General features: G+C 40.9%; 1 protein-coding gene across 1 annotated transcript in view; it reads right to left on the bottom strand.

Moving 5' to 3' along the window:
* Window positions 1-268: 268 nt before the first annotated feature.
* Window positions 269-25,298, bottom strand: part of scai (suppressor of cancer cell invasion) — a 395,139-nt gene continuing 370,109 nt past the window's right edge. Inside the window, exons 17-19 of the mRNA XM_039762685.1 lie at window positions 15,627-15,800; window positions 8,514-8,614; window positions 269-3,610 (exon numbers count right to left, since the gene is read on the bottom strand). Of these exons, the coding sequence (XP_039618619.1) occupies window positions 3,464-3,610; window positions 8,514-8,614; window positions 15,627-15,800 (422 nt within the window). The 3' untranslated portion in view covers window positions 269-3,463. The remainder of the gene's footprint in view (window positions 3,611-8,513; window positions 8,615-15,626; window positions 15,801-25,298) is intronic.

The raw sequence follows: 25,298 nt of genomic DNA, 5'->3' as shown, positions 1-25,298 counted from the left end.
GGATTTTATTCCCCCTAATTTGTATTTATTGTCTTTTTGATTTTTATTATTTTTCATACTTTTATGCAATTTTATTTATTTTATTTATTTATTATTTAATTTTATGCAATAATTAAAAAATTATTTTTTTCTCCAGCCTTTGGAGTTTTTTTTTTTTTTGTTTTTTCTGTCCACCCTGGCCATCGGACCTTACTCTTATTCTATGTTAATTAATGTTGACTTATGTTTATTTTTTATTGTGTCTTCTATTTTTCTATTCATTTTGTAAAGCACTTTGAGCTACATTTTTTTGTATGAATATGTGCTATATAAATAAATTTTGATTGATTGATTGATTGATTTCTGTCATGTCAACTTATTATGCAATATTTATGTACTGTGCCTTTAAAATGTGACTCCATTCCCAGTAATTTATGGGTGGAGCTCCAGGAGGTGGGGCAAAGGTGACATCACTGCTGCTAGGTCCGCCCTCTGTCGCAGTGCGTCATTGGGTTGGAGTTTTTTCTGAATTTTGCTTGTCTTTGATTTATTTACTGGATTCCATTGCTCTGTTTTTTGAATTTCAGCCTTAGGGCTGTGCATTGGTGCTTGTTTACTTTGAATTGCCTTTTAGGCACATCCTGTTTTGCATTTGTTCTTCTTTTTTGATTATTTATTAAATATTTCATTTATAAATATTAACTGTTGCCTTTTTGTTACAGAAACCCTCTGCCTTGTAGGGTATTTCTGATACATTTTGGGACTTTGTTACATTTAGAACTTCTAATGCTAGTACCTCATTTTAGGCCTGAGAAGGCCGAGGCCTGTAGGTGGTATTTGGAATCTGGCTGACTTGGGGGAGAGCTGCTTCCGGACAGGCTAGTGAAGGTCCTCTCCTGTTGCCATGTTTGAAACTCCTGAATACAATAGATTCTAAATTGCATATTTGCTGGAGCCAATCAGCATGGAGCCCATTAGAATAAGCTGTAACCCTCAGCCATGTTATGGCAAACATCAAAAATTGAACAGACAGCAGTGCTTGCTCCAAAGTTCAGTGGGACTCTACTCCTTTAGCATCATTCAAAACTCACAGTTTCCTTCGTTCGTTGTAGTCGTTATTGTTCTTTGGCATTCTGTGGCATTTTATGCATCAGACTTCAAGCTGAGCGCTCACTGGCTGTTAACCGTCACGCATACAAGAGTCCACTGCTACGACTCACTATGATAAAATCAGACCAGCTTGATGTTGTCACAGGGCGTCACTGGCATGTCACACTTCACAATCGATGGTAATGCACGTGCATTCTGATTAAGTATGTTATGATTCAAGCTTCTTTCTTGGGTTTCCCTCATCTGGGTATCATTTGGGGATGGAGCCGCTATTTTGTATTACCTGTTTCCTTGGGGATTTCCCATGATGCATTGGCAATAGTGACATCATTGGAGCGACGGTATAAGGCTCACCCTAAAATAGTCACAAGTATCTGAGAGAGAACCACACGCAGAAATCGCTTTACTTTGAACTTGGATTACTGGTTGTTTGAAACTAAGCTCGTACCGTTTGTCTTTGATTTGCCGTTTATCTCTTTTCGGCTTTTTTTGACACTTGCTTTCTTTCTCCTGATCCTCACACTTTAATAATTTGGACTGACTGTCTGCTTTACATTCAGTACAGTGTATTGTGATTACGATTGGAAAGCGGGTATTGTGATGCCAGCCCTAAAGGCACAGCATCCGCATTCCCATAAATGGCACAAAAAGCAGGACAAAAATGCAAAACGTTGACCGTCTCACGTGTCCCCAGAGTGTTAATTTGGCAAGAACAACTCTGCAAAACAATTTTACTTTTTTTGCTCCTCTGTGTTTTAATTGTGTATGTGCTTCACTTTTTTTTTCACATTTTTTGAGAGGTGGCATCGCCACAGTTCCAATGCTATTCCTACGACGTCACCATCAATCCTACACTCATTTCGGAAGCCAATATTCTAAACTGACTTGAAAAGAAATTATATCTAAATATGTATCATCAAATGATCCGTATTTATCAAAATTGGAACAACTACTCCTTTACGAAGTAAATGAAATAACCCTGGTTAATCAAAATATGTTTGAAAAATATATATGTATATCTTAGCATTATTATAAGACAAGTGCATAAACATCATGGCATACGGAAGTGTCTAAATCAGGATATGATACGAAGGAATTAACCAATGTTCACTTATTGTGTGATTTCTCTTAAATTAAGATCGATAATAAATACATTTTATAAATAGCAAAATACATGTATATGTTAAGTTAACAATATTAGCTTCTTTGTTTATACTCGTACACATTAGCCATGCCAAGTTCAAGAAAACGTGCTAATGTGCTTTGCAAAAACCCAAAGGTTGCTAAATAAACTAATTTTCACAGACTTTTAGATCTCAGGCATTTGGTCACTTTCAGTATTAAGACATGCCATTCTCCTGGGATAGCCCAAGCGTGAAAAATGTGTGTTAAAAGCGTCCCTAAACCAAGGAACCGGAGTTTTTAGGAGATTTCTTTACATGAGCGTTACGCATCTACCAAAGGACATCCGTTCCTCATCAAAAGATAAAACGGCCAAACGTAATTAAAACAAAAACAAAAATTCTCAAACACAGTTTGACAGATGTGTCCACCTCGTGGTAAAAACATTTAGATCGGTACACTTTACAATATACAGTACACTACACACTGCACACGCATGCTGTCAGGTAGCATGAAAGGTGGGCCCGTAACTGTTTGGTCCTCCACGTCAAGGTCTGACCACATTGTTCTATGTATTGCTTATACATGAATGGGCATTTATTCAAAAAGGAATGGCTTTGCAATGATTGAAAGGCCTCGGCCTTTTTTGGCAATGTGGCCGTCCTTTCGTACTCTACGGGAAATATCGATGTCCATCACCAAGATACTCCCACGGAAAAAACAACAAACATTGAGTACCGAACCTCAGAACTGCAGGCAAAATGCTGCAAAGTTGGACGATTCTATGCCTGATCGTTGTCTCCGTACTGTACATGCAGGCTGAAGACACGTCACATTGTGCAAACGACAAACTAATCAGAGATGGTTACTCACCTCTAATTACAAGGAAACAGACTTTCACAACCAAAGTGGAATGGTGCAAAAAGGACTACTGCAAGCGAGGAGCTGGACATCTGTATCAAACAGCAAGTAATATACACATGCAGAACTGTCTCAAGGCAGTCTACCACCGAAAGTGAAGGTTGCGCCTTCCTCTTTATCAAAAGCTCAGTCTCGGTTTTCTTTTTGTTTTAAGCCCTCGTAGACCCATGTTTTCCTGACATCCCAAATATAGCTGCACCTCTTGGTTTCAAAAATATTCCATAGGCCTTTAAAAAGTAGAAAGAGTAACGTGAACAGATCTGACATTATGTAGGAAAACCAAACATTTTCAAAAATCGGCGATCTATAAAACAAGAGGGCTGGTGTCCACTTAGTAATCATCAATGGTGCTGTTGAAGAAAAGATTCTGAACATCCAACATTGATGCCAGCTCAAGAATGTGCTTCTGAACCAACGGGTTCTCGATGGTATCTTCTTTAGGAAGCTGAGGGTATGTTTCCGGATAATTCCTTGTCTCCTGAAATGAAAGAAACAAAAACAGAGACCATATGAGTGTCCTCTAAACAATCTCAGCTCTTTATTACTCTAAAATGTTTAGTTTATGTTCAAGACATTTTAAAACCACTGCTTTTCAATATCATGATAGTTCAGTACCGGAAAAGACGTTGAAGTGGTATAGACATGCAATGGGACAAGGGATAGGTGGGCAAAAGAGTGATGGGAATAGAAGTCCAGTTGAAGACAAAAGCGAGGAAGGCCAACATGGGGGCTAGTGGATAAAGTAAAAGAAGATCTGAAGGAAAAGGATCTGACTGGCGAGAAGGTGCAGGACCAAGCTGTATGGAGGTGGTCCATCAGACACACCAACCATACAGAGAAGTGGGAAAAGATGAGCAGGAATGATAAGAAGATCGCAGTAGTTCAGATTTTATCAGACAGAACCTTAGCTGAGGTGGCACAGTGGCAGCACTGCTGGCCTTGTACTAAGGAAACCACGGTTCACGTCTCTGGTCCTCCCTTTGTGGAGTTTGCATGTTCTCCCCGTGTCTTGTGTGGGGTTCCTCCGGGTGCCCTGGTTTTCATCCCACAATCCAAAGACGTGCAAGCTAGGAGAACTGGCAATGGTAGATTAGCCCTAGTGTGTGGTCTGTGTGGACGTGTTGCCCTGCAAATGATTGGTGCCCTGTCCAGAGTTTGCTTCTGCCCTGCCCCCAGTGCTAGCTGGCCCCCAGCAACCTTGTTCAGGACTTTGGCTGACTGACTGACTGACCTTGGCTGAATAGCAATGCCTGCCAAGCCACGGGAGTGAGGTTACTAGCAAATACCCAGTGGCCAGGTAACCGACATAACCGGACTAGGATCAGTCTGAAAAAGGCACATGGACTGGCTGTGTGGGATCAGCCCCCACAAGATAAAGGATTAGGATCAGGTGCAATACCACATGGGCAACAGGCAAGAGCAGGAACGGCTCCAGTCATACTAGGACTTGAGGAATCTAATGAGACGTGAACCGCAGAGATGTCACAACAGAAGAATTTTGTATTCAGCACCAATACCGGTGAAATTTTACAATACCCGATGCCTTTCAATACCACAGGAAAGGCAGAAATCCCATTCAATGGCTTTTTAAGGGTGGCACGGAGGCGCAGTGGGTAGCGCTGCTGCCTCGCAATTAGGAGACCCGGGTTCACTTCCCGGGTCCTCCCTGCGTGGAATTTGCATGTTCTCCTTGTGTCTACATGGGTATCCTCAGGGTGCTCCAGTTTCCTCCCACAGTCCAACGACATGCTGGTTAGGTGCATTGGCGATTCTAAATTGTCCCTAGTGTGTGCTAGGTGTGTGTGTGTGTATGTATGTATGCGCCCTGCGGTGGGCTGGCGCCCTGCCCGGGGTTTGTTTCCTGCCTTGCACCCTGTGTTGGCTGGGATTGGCTCCAGCAGACCCCCGTGACCCTGTAGTTAGGATATAGCGGGTTGGATAATAGATGGCTTTTTTTTAAAGGACCTCCATTACTGAAATGAACCATATTGTGCCTGTTTCTGTAGTATAATACGAGAGACGTTCAAAAAGTTTCCTAATATTTTCATTGGAAACAGTGAAGGCGGGAAGTGTAGTAATTGGTCGAGTCCAAGAGTGTCATGTGACTAGTTCTGTCTGGCAAGCCGGCCACCCTTGCAGTTTAGTATAATAGTTGTTTTGTTTTTGAAATTCTTAATAAATATCCATCCATCCATGATCCAACCCGCTATATCCTAACCACAGGGACACGGGGCGCCTGCTAAATAGAGTGTAAAAAAAAAAAGCGCAGACACTTGTTGAACGTCCTTCGTATAAAATGTATAAATACGAAGAGTAGCAACATCTTTAAAATACTGGAATATCCATCAAGTAGTGACCCAACTATTTAAGTAAATAATATCGCCATTCATAAATATCAAAATGCAATGCAAGGGATTGAAGTTTAATGTGTGGCAGAGGTGGGGATCTCCCCAGTTTAACAACAATGAGCGCTTATAATCTTGGGGGGATTTCAGCAAGAAAATTTCATCGTGCAAGTGCAGGAAAAAAAAAAGGTAAAATACACACACAGGCTGGCGTTATTGCAACTTTTACCCCATTATGGAATTAATTCAAAAACAGATTTCATCATGCTTTGAGAGTGAAATAACGTTTGCGATTAAATACGGTTTAATCGTTTAACTTGCAAAGATTTTGAGGTGAATCACTTTTAAATTGTGTCCTACACTGCCCCGATAAATGAATGGAGGCTTTGCATTCATTCTGTGATTCTCTGAGAACTTTTACAGATGTCCATCAGTCCAATCATCTGTCTATATTATAACCGGTGTATACGATGCAGATTCTTGCTGGGGTGCGACTTACACGCACACACCTTCACGCATATAGGACTGTAGGATGTGGGAGAACTAACGGTTGTTACCTTTCTGTCCAGTCTGTTCTGGTACTCTACCTAAATGCCAGGAGTTATCGATGTAAAAGAAACAGGGAATGTATTAAAATACTGTAGCAGTCAATCCTGACGTTGACCCAGCTAGTAATAGTAGACATTCAATACAAGAACTAGAGGTGGGATTTGGGGCATTCAGTTTAGGCCTATGTAGGAAAGAGTTTGAATGTTAGGACAGGGTCAGTGTAGGATCGTAACTCGACAAAACCTAGTGTAGATGTAGCCTGAGAGTGATGTACAGTCATATGAAAAAGTTTAGGAACTCCTCTCAGCCTGCATAATAATTGACTCTCCTTTCAACAAACAAGATAACAGTGGTATGTCTTTCATTTCCTAGGAACATCTGAGCACTGCGGTGTTTTCTGAACAAAGATTTTTAGTGATGTAGTATTTAGTCGTATGAAATTAAATCAAATGTGAAAAACTGGCTGTGCACAAATGTGGGTCCCCTTGTCATTGTGCTGATTTGAATGCCTGTCACTGCTCAATGCTGATTACTTGGTTGGATGAGCTCATTAAGCCTTGAACTTCACAGACAGGAGTGTCCAATCATGAGTGGTCAAAGGTATTTAAGGTGGTCAATTACAAGTTGTGCTTCCTTCCCTTTGACTCTCCTCTGAAGAGTGACAGACAGCATGGGATCCTCAAAGCAACTCTCCAAAGATCTGAAAACAAAGATTGTTGAGTCTCATGGTTTAGGGGAAGACTACAAAAATCTATCAGAGGTTTAAACTGTCAGTTTCAACTGTAAGGAATGGAATCCGGAAATGGAAGGCCACAGGCACAGTTGCTGTTAAACCAACACAGCAGGTCTGGCAGGCCAAGAAAAATACAGGAGCGGCATATGCGCAGGATGGTTACAGACAACGCACAGATCACCTCCAAAGACCTGCAAGAACATCTCGCTGCAGATGGTGTATCTGTACATCGTTCTACAATTCAGCGCAATTTGCACAAAGAACATCTGTATGGCAGGGTGATGAGAAAGAAGCCCTTTCTGCACTCACACCACAAACAGAGTCACTTGTTGTATCAAATGCTCATTTAGACAAGTCAGATTCATTTTGGAACAAAGTGCTTTGGACTGATGAGACAAAAATGGAGTTATTTGGTCATAACAAAAAGTGCTTTGCATGGCGGAAGAAGAACACTGCATTCCAAGAAAAACACCTGCTACCTCCTGTCAAATTTGGTGGAGGTCCCATCATGCTGTGGGGCTGTGTGGCTAGTTCAGGGACTGGGGCCTTGTTAAAGTCGAGGGTCGGATGAATTCAACCAAATATCAACAAATTCTTCAGGATAATGTTCAAGCATCAGTCACAAAGTTGAAGTTACACAGGGGTTGGATATTCCAACAAGACAATGACCCAAAAACACAGTTGGAAATCTACAAAGGCATTCATGCAGAGGGAGAAGTACAATGTTCTGGAATGGCCGTCACAGTCCCTGACTTGAATATCATCGAAAATCTATGGGATGATTTGAAGCAGGCTGTCCATCAAATTGAACTGAACTGGAGAGATTTTGTATGAAGAATGGTCAGAAATACCTCCATCCAGAGTCCAGACACTCATCACAGGCTATAGGAGGACAGCGTCTAGAGGCTGTTAGATTTGAAAAGGAGGCTCAACTAAGTATTGATGTCATATCTCTGTTGGGTGCCCACATTTATGCACCTGTCTAATTTTGTTATGATGCATATTGCATATTTTCTGTTAATCCAATAAACTTCATGTCACTGCTGAAATTCTACTGTTTCCATAAGGCAGGTCGTATATTAAAAGGAAGTTGCTACTTTGAAAGCTCAGCCAATAATGAACAAAAATCCAAAGAATTAAGAAGGGTTCCCAAACTTTTTCGTACGACTGTATAATTAGAAATTATGAGATAAAGAAAAGGGAGTGAAAAAATCATAAGGCTGAGAGCAGGTGATACTTCAACAAGAAGATCAATTCACCAGGGGTTTAGGTGAACAGTGACATCTTATGCATTTTCGGTCATTTTAATATGGATGGAAATAATTTCATAAACAATGTGAAAACACAAGTGTGGATGGAGATTGCTCTTTTTCAAAAATTAAAACATAGTAGTGTGGACGTTTCCTGAGAGATATATAACTGGGAATTACGAGTTAAAGAAAATGGAGTGAAAGTATCATCATCTCAAAATTGTGGATATCCATTATGCTTCAACAAGACAAAGAGCAATGCACCGGGTTTGCTTAGGTGAACAGCGGCATCCTATGCATTTTCAGTTGTTTTAGTGTGGGCAGAAATAGTTTTGTAAGCAATGCTGAAAGGATTTTAAAGGAGAGTTCCACAAAACCAACTTCACCAAATTTCGTACACCCATTTTAATCATTATCATCAGGTGGAATGACTTACGTAGTTACTGTTAATTTCTTCAAAAACACCAAAAATTGCATTTCCATGAATTTCAAAAAAATATTTACCCTAAAAATCTTGTGGAGCCTAAGTGTCGCTGAACAAAACACAAACCGGATAAGCAGCAGTCGAAGAAATTCATCTCCAAAGAACTGAAGAAAGGCTTGGTCTAAAATAAAACAAAGAGAAAAGGTTAAGAAACAGACAACGCCATTTGTATCTAGGTATTCTTCTAATACAACACTAGTCAAGTTTACCTGTATCAAAATACCATTCATGTCTATCTAAAAAGTGACAATCAGGTCTATCATCTCTATATATAATCTTCATTTGGATCTTGATCTTTGTTTGTCTGTCAATGAATTAAAAGAAGAAGCACTAGATGGCAGTAGAGAGACAGCTAAAACACAGGCATTGCATTAAGAATCTCCTCCAGGTTTATACTACTGAAGACTGCAGTACGCCAGTCACACCTCAAAACACAGACATTCAAACTAAACAAATTGTTGTGCTTTAAATTAACTAAAGAGATCTTCATTTAGATCTTGATCTTTGTTTGTCCGCGAATTCCACACATGCGTAGACCACCTTCCAGTTTAGTACATTGTTGTTACTCACGGATATTATCAATGTGCCGGAATAACGAAAGGGGTGCTGGACAGTGTTACGCTGGTTAGCTCCTGAGGCCTGGTTAGAGAAAGAGATTGCCGAAGATAAAAGGTACGTGCCTACGTAACATATGAATGAAAGAAAGACAGTGGGTAAAATGAAAGACACTGTAACAGCACGTTCCGGAAATTATTATTGTTATGTTGTAGCCGGCGAATGCTGCGCGTATCACAGTTGTACCGTGGCTTGCTCACATGTCAGTGAAGTGATCCCAATTTATGCTTTAAAGAGCCTGGATACCTATGTGTCCCCCTTTTATAACCATTGCTCCGTGTACAGTACAGGCCAAAAGTTTGGACACACCTCCTCCTCCAATGTGTTTTCTTTATTTTCATGTCCATTTCCAGCACTCCATCACTCTCCTTCTTGGTCAAATAGCCCTTACACGCTCTGGAGGTGTGTTTGGGGTCGTTGTCCTGTTGAAAAATAAATGATCGTCCAACTAACCTGACTTCTACACAACACAACTGCTGGTCCCAACTCCATTGATAAAGCAAGAAATTGCACTAAATAACTCTGATAAGGCACACCTGTGAAGTGAAAACCATTTCAGGTGACTACCTGTTGAAGCTCATCGAGAGAATGCCAAGAGTGTGCAAAGCAGTAATCAGAGCAAAGGGTGGCTATTTTGAAGAAACCAGAATATAAAACATGTTTTCAGTTATTTCACCTTTTTTTGTTAAGTACATAACTCCAGATGTGTTCATTCAGAGTTTTGATGCCTTCAGTGAGAATCTACCAATGTAAATGGTCATGAAAATAAAGAAAACACATTGAATGACGAGGTGTGTCCAGCCTGTACTGTATATTGCCTTACTCTTTGGATTGCCACAAAGCAACCTGCGAGATTGGAGAAAGTTTGAGAAGACATCATGAGAGGAAACGATAGTGTCGTGAAAACGAGACGGACTGTGAACGGACAGAAGCAGAAATGCTCCTACACCACCACATAATTACGATTCGGATAGTGATTCTGAGTAGGCCGTTCCTATCGAATCAATGTCCAAGGGTTTTCTTTTGTAATTTTGTTTCCCTTATAAAAAATCATAATGCTGTGCGACGAAGGGCCCAGTTCACGACTGGCAGCCGCGTTTAAACAGGGAGCCCTTCACAGACAACTTTAACACGCGCAACGTAGTTTATATAGTGCTTTTCTTACCACTTAAAATGCTTTTCATAGTGAGTAGGGGGCCACTTCAGCCACCACTAATGTGTAGCATCCACCTGGATGATGAGACGGCAGCCATTGTTGCGCCAGTGCACTTGCCACACACTAGATGTTAGGTGGTGAAGTGGTGAATGAAAGAGGGCCATTTAGAGATAAAGGATGATTAGGGGGCCAGAATGACTAGGCCATGGTGGGCAGTCTAGCCAGGACACTGGGATACACCCTACTCTTTATGAAGGATGCTCAGCAATCTTCTATGACCCCAGAGAGTGAGGACCTCGGTTCTATGTCTCATCCATCTTTGTTACAACATACATGTTTGTCAACCTTATTCATTTTGCATGTCTACCTATATACCATTTATATCAAATGTATTCATATCTGCATTATGTCCGTTTTGCTATTCATATTTAATAACAGATATACATTGATTGTAAATGGCACCATACATAAACAATTATTGTTAAAATTGGTGCTATGTAAGCAATATAATGAACAGACATGAAGGGCATTATGTGTGACAGGCAGACATGGCACTATGAAATAAGCATAAGAGAAGATGATTCAGTGCATCTCACTCGTTTGATTGGCTAATAGCCAAGTCAGCCCACTACCTCATCCACATACATTTTGAAGGTTGTCGTGGTTTCTACTCTAATTACATGGCATGGTCATTTGTGCCAGATTCCCATAACTCTTTGCGTGAAACTAAATACAGTATACAGTAATCCCTCGCTATATCGCGCTTTGACTTTCGCGGTTTCGCTCTATCACGGATTTTATATGAAAGCATAACTAAATATATAACGCGGATTTTTCGCTGCTTCGCGGTTTCTGTGGACAATGTGTCTTTTCACTTCCTGTACATGCTTCCTCAGTTGGTTTGCCCAGTTGATTTCATACAAGGGACGCTATTGGCAGATGACTGAGAAGCTAACCAATCAGAGCTCCCAGTTAAGTTCCTGCCTGCTGAATGCAGTGTTAACCAGGAAGTCTCGTCTCGCTCATTCAGCATCAACGTGTTTCGCTGTGTAAAGAGTTGTGCTCTTTTGTGTTTATCTTTGTGCATAGTCAAGCCCTTCATTATGGCTCCCAAAAGATCTGCTACTGCTTCAGGGGCCGTGCCCAAGTGCAAACGGAAGATGTTAACGATTGCGAAAAGGTAAACGTTTTGGATTTGTTGAAGGCTACGATTCTTTTTATTTAAAAAGTAGGAAAGGAATATAAGATCTACGGCCGCAGTGTCCTTTTAACCAGGGTGCAAAACGAGTTGTAAGTGGATGTAATAAGGCAGTAGTCTGGATGGAATCTGCTTTAGGGATTTGGACTGAAGAAGAACAACGGCAGTGCTACACAATGGCCTGAAGTGGCTCCTTTAGGGGCTGTAACGCTCTCCTTTGTTGTGCAGTAAAATAAAACTCATTGTTATCGGACAAGTCATCGTGTCATTGTTGGTGAGTAACCATAATTAATTTTCTACTTACAGTACTTAGTACATGTACGTACGAGTGTCACTGTACACACATTCACTGTATACTATTTTTCTTGCATTGTATGCGTATTTATTGCTGGTGGCATGTCTATCGTAATGGCTGTAACGTGATATCGGAGACACTCAATATCTTTAAAATAATATTTAGGTTTTACTGTATATAAACAGTGTGTTTATATGCATAATTTCAGTGAATCTTACCTAATATCTAAGAGAATACAACGGGATTATGCTGTATAACTCTGCGGGGAATATTTATAAACAGTGTGGGAGAGTTTATAAGGGCTTAAAATATATAAAAATAACCATACAAACATATGGTTTCTACTTCGCGGATTTTCACCTATCGCGGGGGGGTCTGGAACACAACCCCCGCGATCGAGGAGGGATTACTGTAACTGGTAAATCTTACAATACATATGGAGACATAGTGATCTGGAAAAAGAAGAGGGAGAAGTGCTGCATGGATTAAAAAGGCTCAACTCTGAAAAATCACCAACACCAGATAATACCGTTTTTACTCGAGTACCACTCGCCCTCGTGTAAGACTTGCACCCTAATTTTAACAAAGAAAATTGCGAAAATCATTTTGCCCCATGTACGATGCGCGTTGTGATTGTATAGGAAGCATTTAGAGAGAGAGAGCCGCCCAAGCAGAAGAAGTAAACATTACAGAATTAATTACATTTCCTCGTGTATGACGCGCACCTGATTTTCTAATGGTAATTTTCGGGAAAAAATGTGCGCGTGGTACACACATAAATACGGTATTTATCCTTGAGTATTTAAGGAGGTTAGTGGCTGCAGATATAAACCCTTGGTACTTATTTTTTGAAAGTCACTCCACACTGGAGAAAGACTGGAAGTTAGCAAATATTATCCCATTTTATAAAAATGTAAATTCTGCAAATCCAACAAACTGCAGGCTTATTATGCATCACAGGTAAATTAATGGAAGGAATCATTAAGGAAAAGATGGAGCAGCACATGTGCGTTAGTGAGCATTCAGTCTGGGTTTAGATGGAGGAGCTTGGGTTTTCCTGATACTGTATGTTGGAGTTCTATGAAGAAGCAACAAAAGCAGGCGACCAGAAAGGTGCTCATGCTATTATTTACAGGGCTTTTGATAAGGTCCCACATGAGAGGTTAGTGACCTGACTAAAAGAAGTGGGAATTTAGGGTGCTATCTATATGTACAAAATTGTACTGATTTACATCATTCATGTTAGAATGCCCAGTGGGAGCTGGGTGGTCTCGTGGCCTCTGAACCCCTGCAGATTTTGTTTTTTTTTCCCTAGCCCTCTGGAGTTTTTTTTTGCTTTTCTGTCCTCCCTGGCCATCGGACCTTACTTTATGCTTTGTCACTTATTTTTATATTTTTCTTTCTTCATCTTGTAAAACACTTTGAGCGAAAACGTGCTACATAAATAAATGCTGTTGTTGGTGTCGTAGTGTCCTCCTCACTGGCTACATCCAAGCGATCAAGAGAGCTAATAGGATGTTAGGTCATAAATCACAAGGTGTAGAGTAAGAGTCAGGTGAGGTAATGCTATACAGTGGAACCTCGGTTCACGAACGTCCCGGTTCACGACCAAAAAGCTCGCCAAACTTTTGCCTCGGTTCACAACCACACACTCGGTGTATGAACAAGCCAGTTTCCCTTGCCTGCCTGAGCTGAGCTGAGAGAGAGAGAGAGAGAGAGAGAGAGAGAGCAAGAGCGAACGAGCACGTGCCTGCTGGGGAGGAGGAGGAGGAGGAGGAGGAGGAGGAGGAGATTGCTGCACGTGTTTGCCTGCCTATTTGCAGGCTGTACTGTACGTGCTAGCGCACCATCCCCCCAGCACAGGCAGCCTGAGAGAGAAAGAAAGAGAGAGAGAAAGCGAGCGAGCCGCGTGGCTGCAAGAGCTCTCTGTTCATTGTTCTCCTTCCATTGGCTTCTAAGCAAGTGAATAGCGGTGAGAAGAAAATTGAAATCGAAGTAAAGAAAGAAATTACAAGAGGTGGAAAAACTGTTTACCAGTTTACTCATTTACCAATCTGAGAACCCTCGTGCTTTCAAGCAGCACAATGTAAACAAAGCCAGACTGCCAGTAATGTGGGGCGCAAACACGAAGGATTGGGTCACAAGGAGTTTGTTTTTGGAATGGCTGCATGAGGCTTTCACTCCCACCAGCTAAACAGCTAAAAGCACCAGAAACCCAAGAAATCACAAGAGAGAAAACACCTGAAGGAAAACACTTCATGCCAGAACTCGACTCATGCAAGGTTAGTTTTCTTGGTGGTTTGTACTGTACTGTACAGTAGTTTTTGTATTACGGATTTTTCAAAAGTTAGTTTTTCAGATCCTGCTGTGATTTGTTGCAGTGTTTTTTTCAAATGTTCGTTTTTTTCCCTGTGCTTAAAACTCATTAAAAAAATTGTTTACATGGAGGACTTCATCGTGTGATTTGTTGCAATGTTACTTTTTTGGTTGCTTGTGAGTTGGTTTTTGCATGCACTTCGGATTTGTTCTAATCTTCGTTTTTTTTCTGCTGTGCTTAAAACTCATTTAAAAAAAAAATGCTGCGCGAGCACGTGCTACAGAGAGATTAGAGAGGCGAGCGAGCAAGCGCAGAGAGAGAGAGGGCAGCTGATAGGGAAAGGATGGGGGGGAGGATATGGTGTGTGTGTGTGCGCGCGCTACAGAGAGAGAGAGAGAGAGAGTGAGCCAGGCTGCTCCTGTAGCTGAGGGAGGGAGGGAGGGGCTTTGGTGGTGTGTGCTACAGAGAGAGAGGGAGAGAGCGCGAGCAAGCAAGCGCAGAGAGAGAGAGGGCAGCTGACAGGGAAGGGATGGGGGGATAGGGTGGGTGGGTGTGTGTGGGTGTGTGTGCGCGCTACAGAGAGAGAGAGAGAGAGAGAGAGAGAGAGCCAGGCTGCTCCTGTAGCTGAGGGAGGGAGGGGCTTTGGTGGTGTGTGTGCTACAGAGAGAGAGGGAGAGAGCGCGAGCGAGCGAGCCTGCTTGTGTAGCTGAGCAGGGAGCCTGGGTGTTTTGTGTCAGTGTTATTCAATGTTTTTACATTAGTTTACTATTACACTGTGCATTCTATGGTGTAATTAACTATATTTGTGCTTAATCTTTACATATATTTACATACAGTTTGTACGGTCTGGAACGGATTAATTGTATTTACATACAATCCTATGGGGAAACTGCTTCGGTTCACGACCAACTCGGTTTACGACCAAAGTTCTGGAACGAATTATGGTCGTGAACCGAGGTTCCACTGTATATGTCACAACAGTAAGGTCTCACCTGGAGTACTGTGTGCGTTTCTAGTCTCCATATTATAAAAAAGGCATTGCAGTGCTAGAGAGAGTCAAGAGAAGAGGACTGAGGTGTATGAGAAGAGACTAACGGAGCTGAAGTTTTTCATTTCGAGCAAATTGAGATTAAGAGGTGACATGACTTAAGTGGTTAAAAGTATGAAAGGAATTAGTCCAGTGGATTGAGCCTGTTACTTCAAAATAAGTTCAACAAGAGATATGGTGGTAAACTTGCTAAGGGCAGACATCTCACAACTGTTAGAAAATGTTTATGTGTGTGTATTCTGTTTCTTACAGCACCCTGAGTCAAACGGTGAGCAGGTTCAACTGTTCTCTAAGTGACTAAAAATATAAGTATCAGTCCTGCAGAGGAGAAGATGTGACATATAAGGAGATATATTCACACACACGAGAAGGGACTAACACAAACATTTGTGTGGAATCAGTACATGCTACACACTCCACTCTTTCAACAAGATGACATATTGTACAACACCAGACCTTTACAATGCAGACCAAAAAAAGGTGACCAGAAATAATCAACCTTACCTATAGAGCGAGCGCGTGTGATCAGCTGACCCACATCCCGGTAGACCTTTCGCAGATAATCCTGACATTTGTCCCACAATCCCCTACGCATACTGGACAAACCACATGTGTGAAGGAAGGCCATCAGGGGGTTGTATAGAAAAAGCGTGAAGAGGCTTCCTCGTTGGGACTGATCTGCAAAATGAGCAAAACAAAGAGGCAGGAGGCATTACACCTCAAAGACGAGGCACACATATGAGAGAATTCACCACATCCACACAGAAGGTGCCATTTCTACTGGTTACCAGACATTTAATGCATTATTTGAACCAGTCATTCCATTCCATTCTGATGAGTCAAAATGATGCTGGAATTACGTAATTGTGACAAGTCAAATGATGAACTTGGCGTATGCTCCCAGCACCCCAAAGATATGTATTTTTGCAAACTAATTTTTAAATAAACTACTTCCAGAAAATCGTCTCATGCGCAACACTGAAGCAAGATCAAGTTTTTAGTTGTAGACCCACCTGCTCATTGGCTGCCCTGGCACACACGCTCCACAACTGCGGTGGGGTGTCTCAGATTGTGAAACTACCCAGGTATATTGATCTTCATCTTGTTGAAGCTTCATGGATGTCCACAAATATGAGGCATACTCTGCAAATGATTCCTTTTTATTGAATTGTAACACTTCACTCTCAGGCTACATCCACACTACTACATTTTCATTTAAAAATTGTGTTTTTAATTGAAAATGATCTACATCCACACTTGTATTTTCATATTGTTCATGAAATTATCTCCACCTACACTAAAATGACTGAAAATGTATACAGGATGTAGCTCTTCACCTACACTGGGCATGTGTGCATTGGCAGAAACAGAAAGAGGAAACGTCTACCATGCTAGACGTTGATTTGCAGCAGTTCTCAGTTTACACACTGAGAAAAGCAATGGCAAATACGATGATACATAGCAGAACTACTTAAATTGCCTACAACTCCCAGCAACCCTGACTGTATTTGGCCATTAGGCAGATTCAGAAGGTGCAAGGGTTGTTGGGAAGTAGGAAAATGAAGAGGTTTCTTTAAGAAGAAGCCAGAAAGATGCCAAGGGGACTGTGATTAACTGTCTGTATTCCAGTTTCTATCTGGATGTATGAGCTGTCCTGTGCCTGCTTGTCCATGTGATTTTGTCTTCATTGGATACGTCTTCGTCAGGGTTTGCACTTCCAGTCACACAAAATCTTCCCGTTATAATGGGAACCTTCCATCCATCCATTTTCCAACCCGCTTAATCTGAATGCAGGGTCACGGGGGTCTGCTGTAGCCAATCCCAGCCAACCCAGGGCACAAGGCAGGTACCAATCCCGGGCAGGGTGCCAACCCACTGCAGGACACACACAAATACACCAAGCACACACTAAGGGCCAATTTAGAATTGCCAGTCCACCTAACCTGCATGTCTTTGGACTGTGGGAGGAAACCCACGCAGACACGGGAAGAACATGCAAACTCCACGCAGGGAGGACCCGGGAAGCGAGCCACTGCGCCACCATGCCACCCTAATGGGAACCTGGTAGGGCAAAACTTTACACTTCATTCAGAGGGCTGTTCACAGGGGTTTTCATTTCACACTCCATCATTATCTGCACCTGCTGTACTGGACTGGTTAGACTTTACTGTTAGCGTTAATTGTTTACCGAGTAGTGTTTGTTGTTTTGTTTGGTTTCATGTATGTAGTGCACGTAACAATTATTGCCATTGGAGAACTGGGGAGAGCATGTGCGTAAACGTTTTTTGTTTAATATTGTTTTTTTTTGTTATTTGATTAATATATACTTTATTATTGATCGAGTCATTTAACCGCTTATCAGTGTCTCTGTGTGTGAGTGTGTGTGTGTGCCAAGTCAAGGCTGGTGTGTTCCTGGGGTCCCCACAATAAAATAAACAAATCGCCATTTTTGGTCTGTGTGAATCTTAATGTCCTCGCAACCACAACAAGTATAAGGGGTATAAAATGTAATAGGCAGGATGGATCCAATCAGTGAAGGGCCATGAAATTAGCATAGACCAATAAGAGTACATTTACAATCTGTGTTTTCAAAGCTCTCTCTTTTTTTTTTTACCCATCCCCACTGCAACACTGAGCCAGCGTTTTCAGAAATACATGGCTCTTTAGAGCATTTGCAGATGTCTCTTTTTTCAGTGGTTAAAAACGTCAAAGTGAAAATGGAGACTAATATCCGAGTTTTTAAAAGAAAACACAGTAGTGTGGGTATAGCCTCCGACAACACTCTGCAATGCTGATACTACAGTACATTCAGTGCCAAGGTAGATGATAAACAAGATACTGGGCAGGATTCCTGACAAATGACGTGGGTCTTTACAACAAAGTTTGATTTAATTTAACAGGATACTTGGATTATGTGACACAAGTATTTTGAGATTTTTTTTTCACTGAAATTATGATACGATTTGCTGTGGTTCAATCTGGGTCTCCATTCAGGCCTACTGTATCAGGAATTTGGACAATGAAAATAAGATACAGTAATCCCTCCTCGATCACGGGGGTTGCTTTCCAGAACCCCCCTGCGATAGGTGAAAACCCGCGAAGTAGAAACCATATGTTTGTATGGTTATTTTTATATATTTTAAGCCCTTAGAAACTCTCCCACACTGGCGCGTCCGTATCTTCTAAGCAAACAGCCACTGTGCAAACAGCCCCTCTGCTCACACCCCCTCCGTCAGGCGCAGAGAACGTCAGAGAGAGTGAGAGAGACAGAGAAAAGCAAACAATCAAAAATCAATACGTGCTGTTAGAGCTTTGAAGTGTGCGAAGCACCACGTGGGAAGCATATCGTATATCATTGAGGAGTTTTATCTAATATGTAATACATGCTCTGATTGGGTAGCTTCTCAGCCATTCGCCAATAGCGTCCCTTGTATGAAATCAACCGAGCAAACAAACTGTGGAAGCATGTACAATAAATTAAAAGACCCATTGTCCGCAGAAATCCGCGAACCAGCGAAAAATCTGTGATATATATTTAGATATGCTTATATTTAAAATCCGCGATGGAGTGAAGCCGCGAAAGTCGAAGAGCGATATAGCGAGGGATCACTGTATATATATTTATAATATGTGACGAGACAAGACTTTTTGGAAGATTTTTTTCAAGTCCTGCGTGTTGAGACCTTGGCCATGAGATTTTTTCAAGTCACGCCTTCCTCTCAACCACGCACATAGTAATCACACATCTCATTCGTGTAAATGCTTTTGACAGACACATTTTCTGCTCTCTCAAGCTCTTACAAATTTTAACGATTTCTTCACTTTAAGTTCCCATTTAAAGAATACGTATTATGTCCAAATCTTATTGAAGAATTTCATCATGATGGGTTATCAACAGAAAAAATGAGTACACGAACAACGAAGAAACGATGAAGTTAAACGAATTAACACCAAAAATGTCAACTATGCTGCGACAGTTGGTGGTGATCATGCGGAAGATGAAAACATCAACTTACCATATCCCGAAGAATGACTACAACCGTTAACACCGTTCGGTCTTCCACCGCACAAATTACTGTACAAAGAAGGACGTATCCAAGAAAGGTAATGTAGTCCATCTTCAGGGGATAACATTAGACAACAAAGGAGATCTTGATATGCCATTCGTATTAAAACGTTGACAGTTTCCCGTTTAATTAATAAATCTCAGAGCCAAACATTCATAAAAGTAATTTTATTTAATAGAGAGAAAGAAACGAAATTCAATCACGGGCAGTTATACATTGCGTTGTCACAATGAAAGTCTAAACACAGAATCAAAATTCAATGCGATATTCATGAAAATTTAATTCAAAAAATTGTTTTAACTGAAGTTTTACAGTAAAAGTGTAAGTTTTAAACGTATATGTGTGTTAATTTCAAAGCCAAACAGAACAAAATCATATTATCAACGAATAACTCTAACGCAACATGAAACATAATTTACTTTCAAATTATTATGTTTTACTATGGTTAATTACTCACTGTAATGTAAAATAGTTCAATTTCATGTTAACTTATTTTAATTTTTTACTGTGTCTTTTATTTTTCTATTCTTCATTATGTAAAGCACTTTGAGTTACATTTTTGTATGAAAATGTGCTATATAAATAAATGTTGCTGTTGTTGTGTTATGCACATGTAACAATTCCCATGAAAATAAAAATCTGTTTAAATTGTACAACTGCATCCCCATACGCGAGCGACAGAACTGCAAAGAGGCAAGCGCATAGCGCAGGCATGGGGGTTGGCGAGCAAAGCGAGCAGGGTGCAAAGCCCCCCTAAGTACAGTATATATAAAATCCAATGTCAATCTGTATGTATGTCTGTCCACGAGAGAACTACTTAATGGATTTAGATTGGGTTTTTTTCTATAATTTTCTTGAACATTCCAGGTTCCATTCTCATTGCGCTAAGTATCATAGTTTGCTTGCGTCGGCGATTTATTTACAAATCCAAGAGAAAGGCTGTGGGCTGAGGAGAGGGGGAGGCGGGACCTCAGTAATGGAGAGCCGGATGAGGCCCTCCTCACTCAGGCGCCAGCCTCCATTCAAGCGGGTCTACGTCTCGCCACATGTTGGAGCTCACCTTGCCTCCTCTTAGCTAGTGACACCTGTTTGTTCAGCAGACATTATCATCTACAGATTGTTAAGGAATAACGTTTGACATTTTTGAGAGTGAGATCAGAGCTATGTGTGTTTTAGAGGGTAGCTGCTGATTGGCAGAGATATCACGGCCACCTGTTTTTCTCCTCAAGCGGGAGATGCTCTCCCGTCAGCACTGAACAAGATCAGATACAGTTCCAAAGTCTGACGCTGGAGCGTACCTACCTTCCGTTGGCCAGAATTACATTTTTATATTTTTTTTTATTGATTTCTAAAGTTTGTCTAGTTTCACTACTACATGGGCAGAGCCGCGGGGGACAGCTAGTTCTAATGTGTAGCATCCACTAGGATGGTGCTAAGGCAGCCATTGTTGCACCAGTACATTCACCCAACATTAGCTATTAGGCGGTGAGAGATAGACAGCCAATTATATACAAGGAATGATTAGGGGGCCAGAACCACTAGACCGTGGTGGGCAATTTAGCCAGGATGTCGGGATACACCCTGCCCTTTATGAAGGATGCCCAGGGATCTTTTATGACCACAGAGAGTCAGGACCTCGGTTTTACGTTTCATCTGAAGGACAGCCCCATTTTTACAGCACAGTGTCCACACTGGGGCATTAGGAAGCACATTAAGACCAAAGGGTGAGCGCACCCTACTGGCCTCACCAACACCTCTTCCAGCAGCAACCTAAGCTTTTCCTAGATGGTCTCCCATCCAAGTACTGGCTGGATCTGAACATGCTTAGCTTCAGGAGGATGACCTCTTATAAAGTACATGTAGCATGGCTGCTGGTTGCTGGTCATCTCTGTTCTCCATAAAAACATGAGATTAAAATTTATTTTCAGCAAACACTACAAAACTATGAATGGTTAGTAGCAGATATAAAAATATCATTTTTAGGTGCAGCATTTCTTTAATTATGCAGAAATGATATTTGTAATTTAAACTTTGACTAGAAAGTTCCATTGAGGTGAAGTCAGTCACTTTCCACTGGACAAGAGGAATTACCGAGAACTCTCATTTAGTGTTTCCTAATGTAGACCATGGCTGACAGACCCTAGACAACCTCCCCGGCCCTCAGTCTGATTCACCAAGAAGGAAAGGCATGGATGATCGCACTTGATTCATGTAACATCCCCCAACTCCTCTTGCTCAGACCATCACGTTAAATATACGCAGGGGGAGGTGGGTTGCACTAAACTCAGACACAAACACCACCTGTAAGAAAACACAAGTTTAATCTGAGTTAATTCTGACTAGTGATAAGCAAATCTTATGGAGGTCAACGCAATCATGGAAATGTTCGCAAACTTTGCTGATCTCCACGATAATGCACTGATGTCAATGGGGAAGAAGGAACTGAACTAGCATTTAGTGGCTTATAATGGAGTTTTAAGTGTCCCTGAGGGCTAGGGAAGTGCCTGCCAACTATGTTGGACTTAATATTGTGGCCAAAAATGTGACCTGAGCTGTAATGCAGCAGAGCTAACCACTGCGCCATCGAGTCTCAAACAACAAAAGACAGAAACAGAATGATAACCACAAAGAAAATACAACAAATAACCACAAACTAGCAATAAGACAAAAAAAATATGTATAAGCTTGTGCTGATAGAGTTCCAATCTTACAGCACACATTAGTCATTTGACAAGCAGCGGCATGAGACATATGGAGGAATATTTCGGACAAAATGAAATAAATAAATGAATGCGTAAATAAATAAAAGTACTGTGAAATGTGAGCATAAATAAATAAATGTATCATGAAATGAGAGCCTTAATAAATAAATATGTCATGAAATATGTTTTTCGTTGCTTATTTATTTATTTCATTTTGTCCGTAACATTCCTGCAAACCGTCATGAAATACGGCTTGAAATAAAACTGTCACTTTCACTCGTCAAAGTTGAGAGGGTGGGCTCTAACACGCCCTCTAGTTACTGATTGGTGAATCGATAGCACAAGAATTAATTAGAAAAATGCTTATTACTGCCGATGAAATGGATTCTGCCGAAGATATTACGTATTTCAGAGAGAATTGAAGATTTATCAGAAGAAATTACAATGTTGGCGGCCCTTTTAGAAGAGTATTTGACCCTTGTTTTACGAGTATAAAGTCAGGTGCATATTCGCAGCTACTTTTTCAAACAACTGTACAGCTCTGATCAGTGGTAAAGTTGTTCAGTTCAAAATATTAGTTGGAGCTGATTTGGGCATTCCATGTCAAAGTACCTAAACTAATACAGCCGTTGCAGCTTACAATATATCAAACTGGCTCATTCGCCTTGTGATCGTCTTCTCCGATACACCATATAGATCTGCAATCTGTTGTACTTTTAAACCGCATAACAGAAGGTGTTCTATTGACTCAGCTGGAATGTCAAAGGTTGGACGGCCAGAGCAGGGAACTGCGTCACCTGAACTGGAGTGCAGTAGAGTCCATTCCACCTGTTCTTCGATAATTTCAAAAACAGTTTCATCTATATCGGAGTCTAAAAGGGCCGCCAACATTGTAATTTCTTCCGATAAATCTTCAGTTCTCTCTCTGAAATACGTAATATCTTCGGCAGAATCCATTTCATCGGCAGTAGTAAGCATTTTTCTAATTAATTCTTGTGCTATCGATTCACCAATCAGTAACTAGAGGGCGTGTTAGAGCCCACCCTCTCAACTTTGACGAGTGAAAGTGACAGTTTTATTTCAAGCCGTATTTCATGACGGTTTGCAGGAATGTTACGGACAAAATGAAATAAATAAATAAGCAACGAAAAACATATTTCGTGACACATTTATTTATTTATGCTCTAATTTCATGACATATTTATTTATTAAGGCTCTCATTTCATGACATTTATTTATTTATGCTCACATTTCACAGTACTTTTATTTATTTACGCATTTATTTATTTATTTCATTTTGTCCGAAATATTCCTCCATAGAGACACACTCCTCCATTGTTTAAAGCATAGCTTTTTAAACTACTAGGGGGCTCCACCCCCTGCTCACTTCGCTCTCCCACCCCCGGGTTTGGTTTCCTGGATATACAATTTAAAGAGATTGTTATTTTCATGGGGATTGTTACATATGCATTATTTTCACTTTTACTTAAACTTTTGTAAAAACAATATTTGGAATTAATTTTTCTTCAAGATCGCATTGAATTTCGATTCCGTGTTTGGATTTACATCATGACAACGCAACGTATAACTGCCTGTGAGTTAATATTGTTTCTTTCTCTCTAATAAATAGAAAGACTTTTTCAAATGTTTGTTCATGCTTTTTCTTTTTCGCTTTGTCGTTGATGTGTCATCTTGAACGTATAAAATTATTGTCCTGATAAAAGAGCTGATAGCGCAGGAAGTGAGCCTGACAAAAGCATTCACACGACTGAGGTTAGATGACCGTGATCTAGTTTGAAAACAGTTGTAAGTAGGGCGTGACTTAAAAGAATCTCATGTTAAAAGTCTCTGTTCTCACGGGACTTCATACTGCACCCACGTTTTTGGAATCTAATAGTTCTCGCCAGCAACACGAATTAGATGATCTATAAGTCTCCGACTTAAACTTTAAATCCGAACAATATATTCGATCTCTACTCAGTGTTCTGTTATTTCACCGAGTAATAATTTCCGCTTGTTTGCGCTAATGCGATCTTTCCTATCCTTTTTCTATTATTTCTAACCTGCTGTGCATGTGTACTGCACCAACATTTTTGAATTCTTTACGATGTTCTACTTTGTCATTTACTCTGTCCTTTATTTCCAGTCCCGGGCGTGGTTAAGTTTCTTTCTCACGGGTCGTATTACTCTGCTCGCTTTGTGAAGGGGGAGCTGAACTCACGCTAAGGAGATGCGGTCGGATCATCTGCTGTCTTTCTGCTGCTGCTTGTGAGCTGCGTTTTCTTGTTTTCATGCTGCGTGTCAATCTTTTAAAAGCCTGTACAGCAGATGTCCTTTTGCCAATTCGTGTCTCTTCTGCTTGCGCTGTGAAGCATTGGGGGGTTCTGATCACGCGTTGATCATTTAAAAGCCTGTACAGCAGCTGTACTTTTGTCTCGCAGGACGTCGAAGTGTCTTCCGAGAGAATCACGTCTTGTCTTCCTCATCTCCCTCCCAAGATTTTTTTATAATAATAGAGAGATGAGTTGTTCACAATTAGGATCGCTATAGATCACCACAAGCAATTTAAGCAATCAACACTGCTCTACTATGATTATCGGTGGAGATTCTCCAAGGGTGTCCCCACACCTGATTAGATGGTCGTCATGGACTGGGTCTCGAAAGCACTCAGGTTTACAGTCCCAGCACCGGGTGTCACTTGAATGTCTTTTTTGTTTCTAATCTTTACAAGTTTTACTTCTTCATGGTGGAAACAGTAATAGATCTTTCATTATTATTATTTCATAGGGTCACATGCGTTTTCCTTCTTAAGGAGGAGGTGTGGTACTTTAAGGCTTTTTTGAGAAGGTAGCTGGGCACATGGCTAATTATGCATGCGAATTAGCCAGGTGGCAAGCATAGGGAGCATAGTGTTACATGTCCAGAGGCAATATTTATAATATTCTCACTATGGTCAGCTATTGTAGCCTGCAAATAAAAATACTGCAAGTTGTTTTTTTTTTTTTTTTAATTTAAGCAAATGCAGGGTGAAATTCACACTATAATATGGCGTAAGCCCAAAAGCCGAAATGTGCTTACGCACAGAAAAATCCAGATGCTGTAATCTGTGCGTACTACAACTTACACGTTCTTCCGCTACATAAATCCCGATCAGTGTGAAAAATAACACTCGTGCACGCGCTTTATGTAACGCCCCAACTCCTACCAGAATTACGCCTCTTTGAATATGCAAATGAATATAAATCGCCCTTAAACTCAGCCTTCTGTGAAAAGACAATGGGAAAAGCATGGGGGAAAATATAAGAATTTCAGCGAATACCAAGTGGAGGCAAAGGAAAAACATACAATTTGTTCAAATAAACCGTGGTATAATCAACAAAAGGAAGTTGATCGAGTGACATAGCGTG

The sequence above is a fragment of the Polypterus senegalus genome, chromosome 9 (assembly GCF_016835505.1).
Source record: "Polypterus senegalus isolate Bchr_013 chromosome 9, ASM1683550v1, whole genome shotgun sequence".
Lineage (NCBI taxonomy): Eukaryota > Metazoa > Chordata > Cladistia > Polypteriformes > Polypteridae > Polypterus > Polypterus senegalus.
The sequence above is the reverse complement of the archived record's forward strand: the minus strand, read 5'-3'. Positions and strand labels throughout refer to the sequence as shown.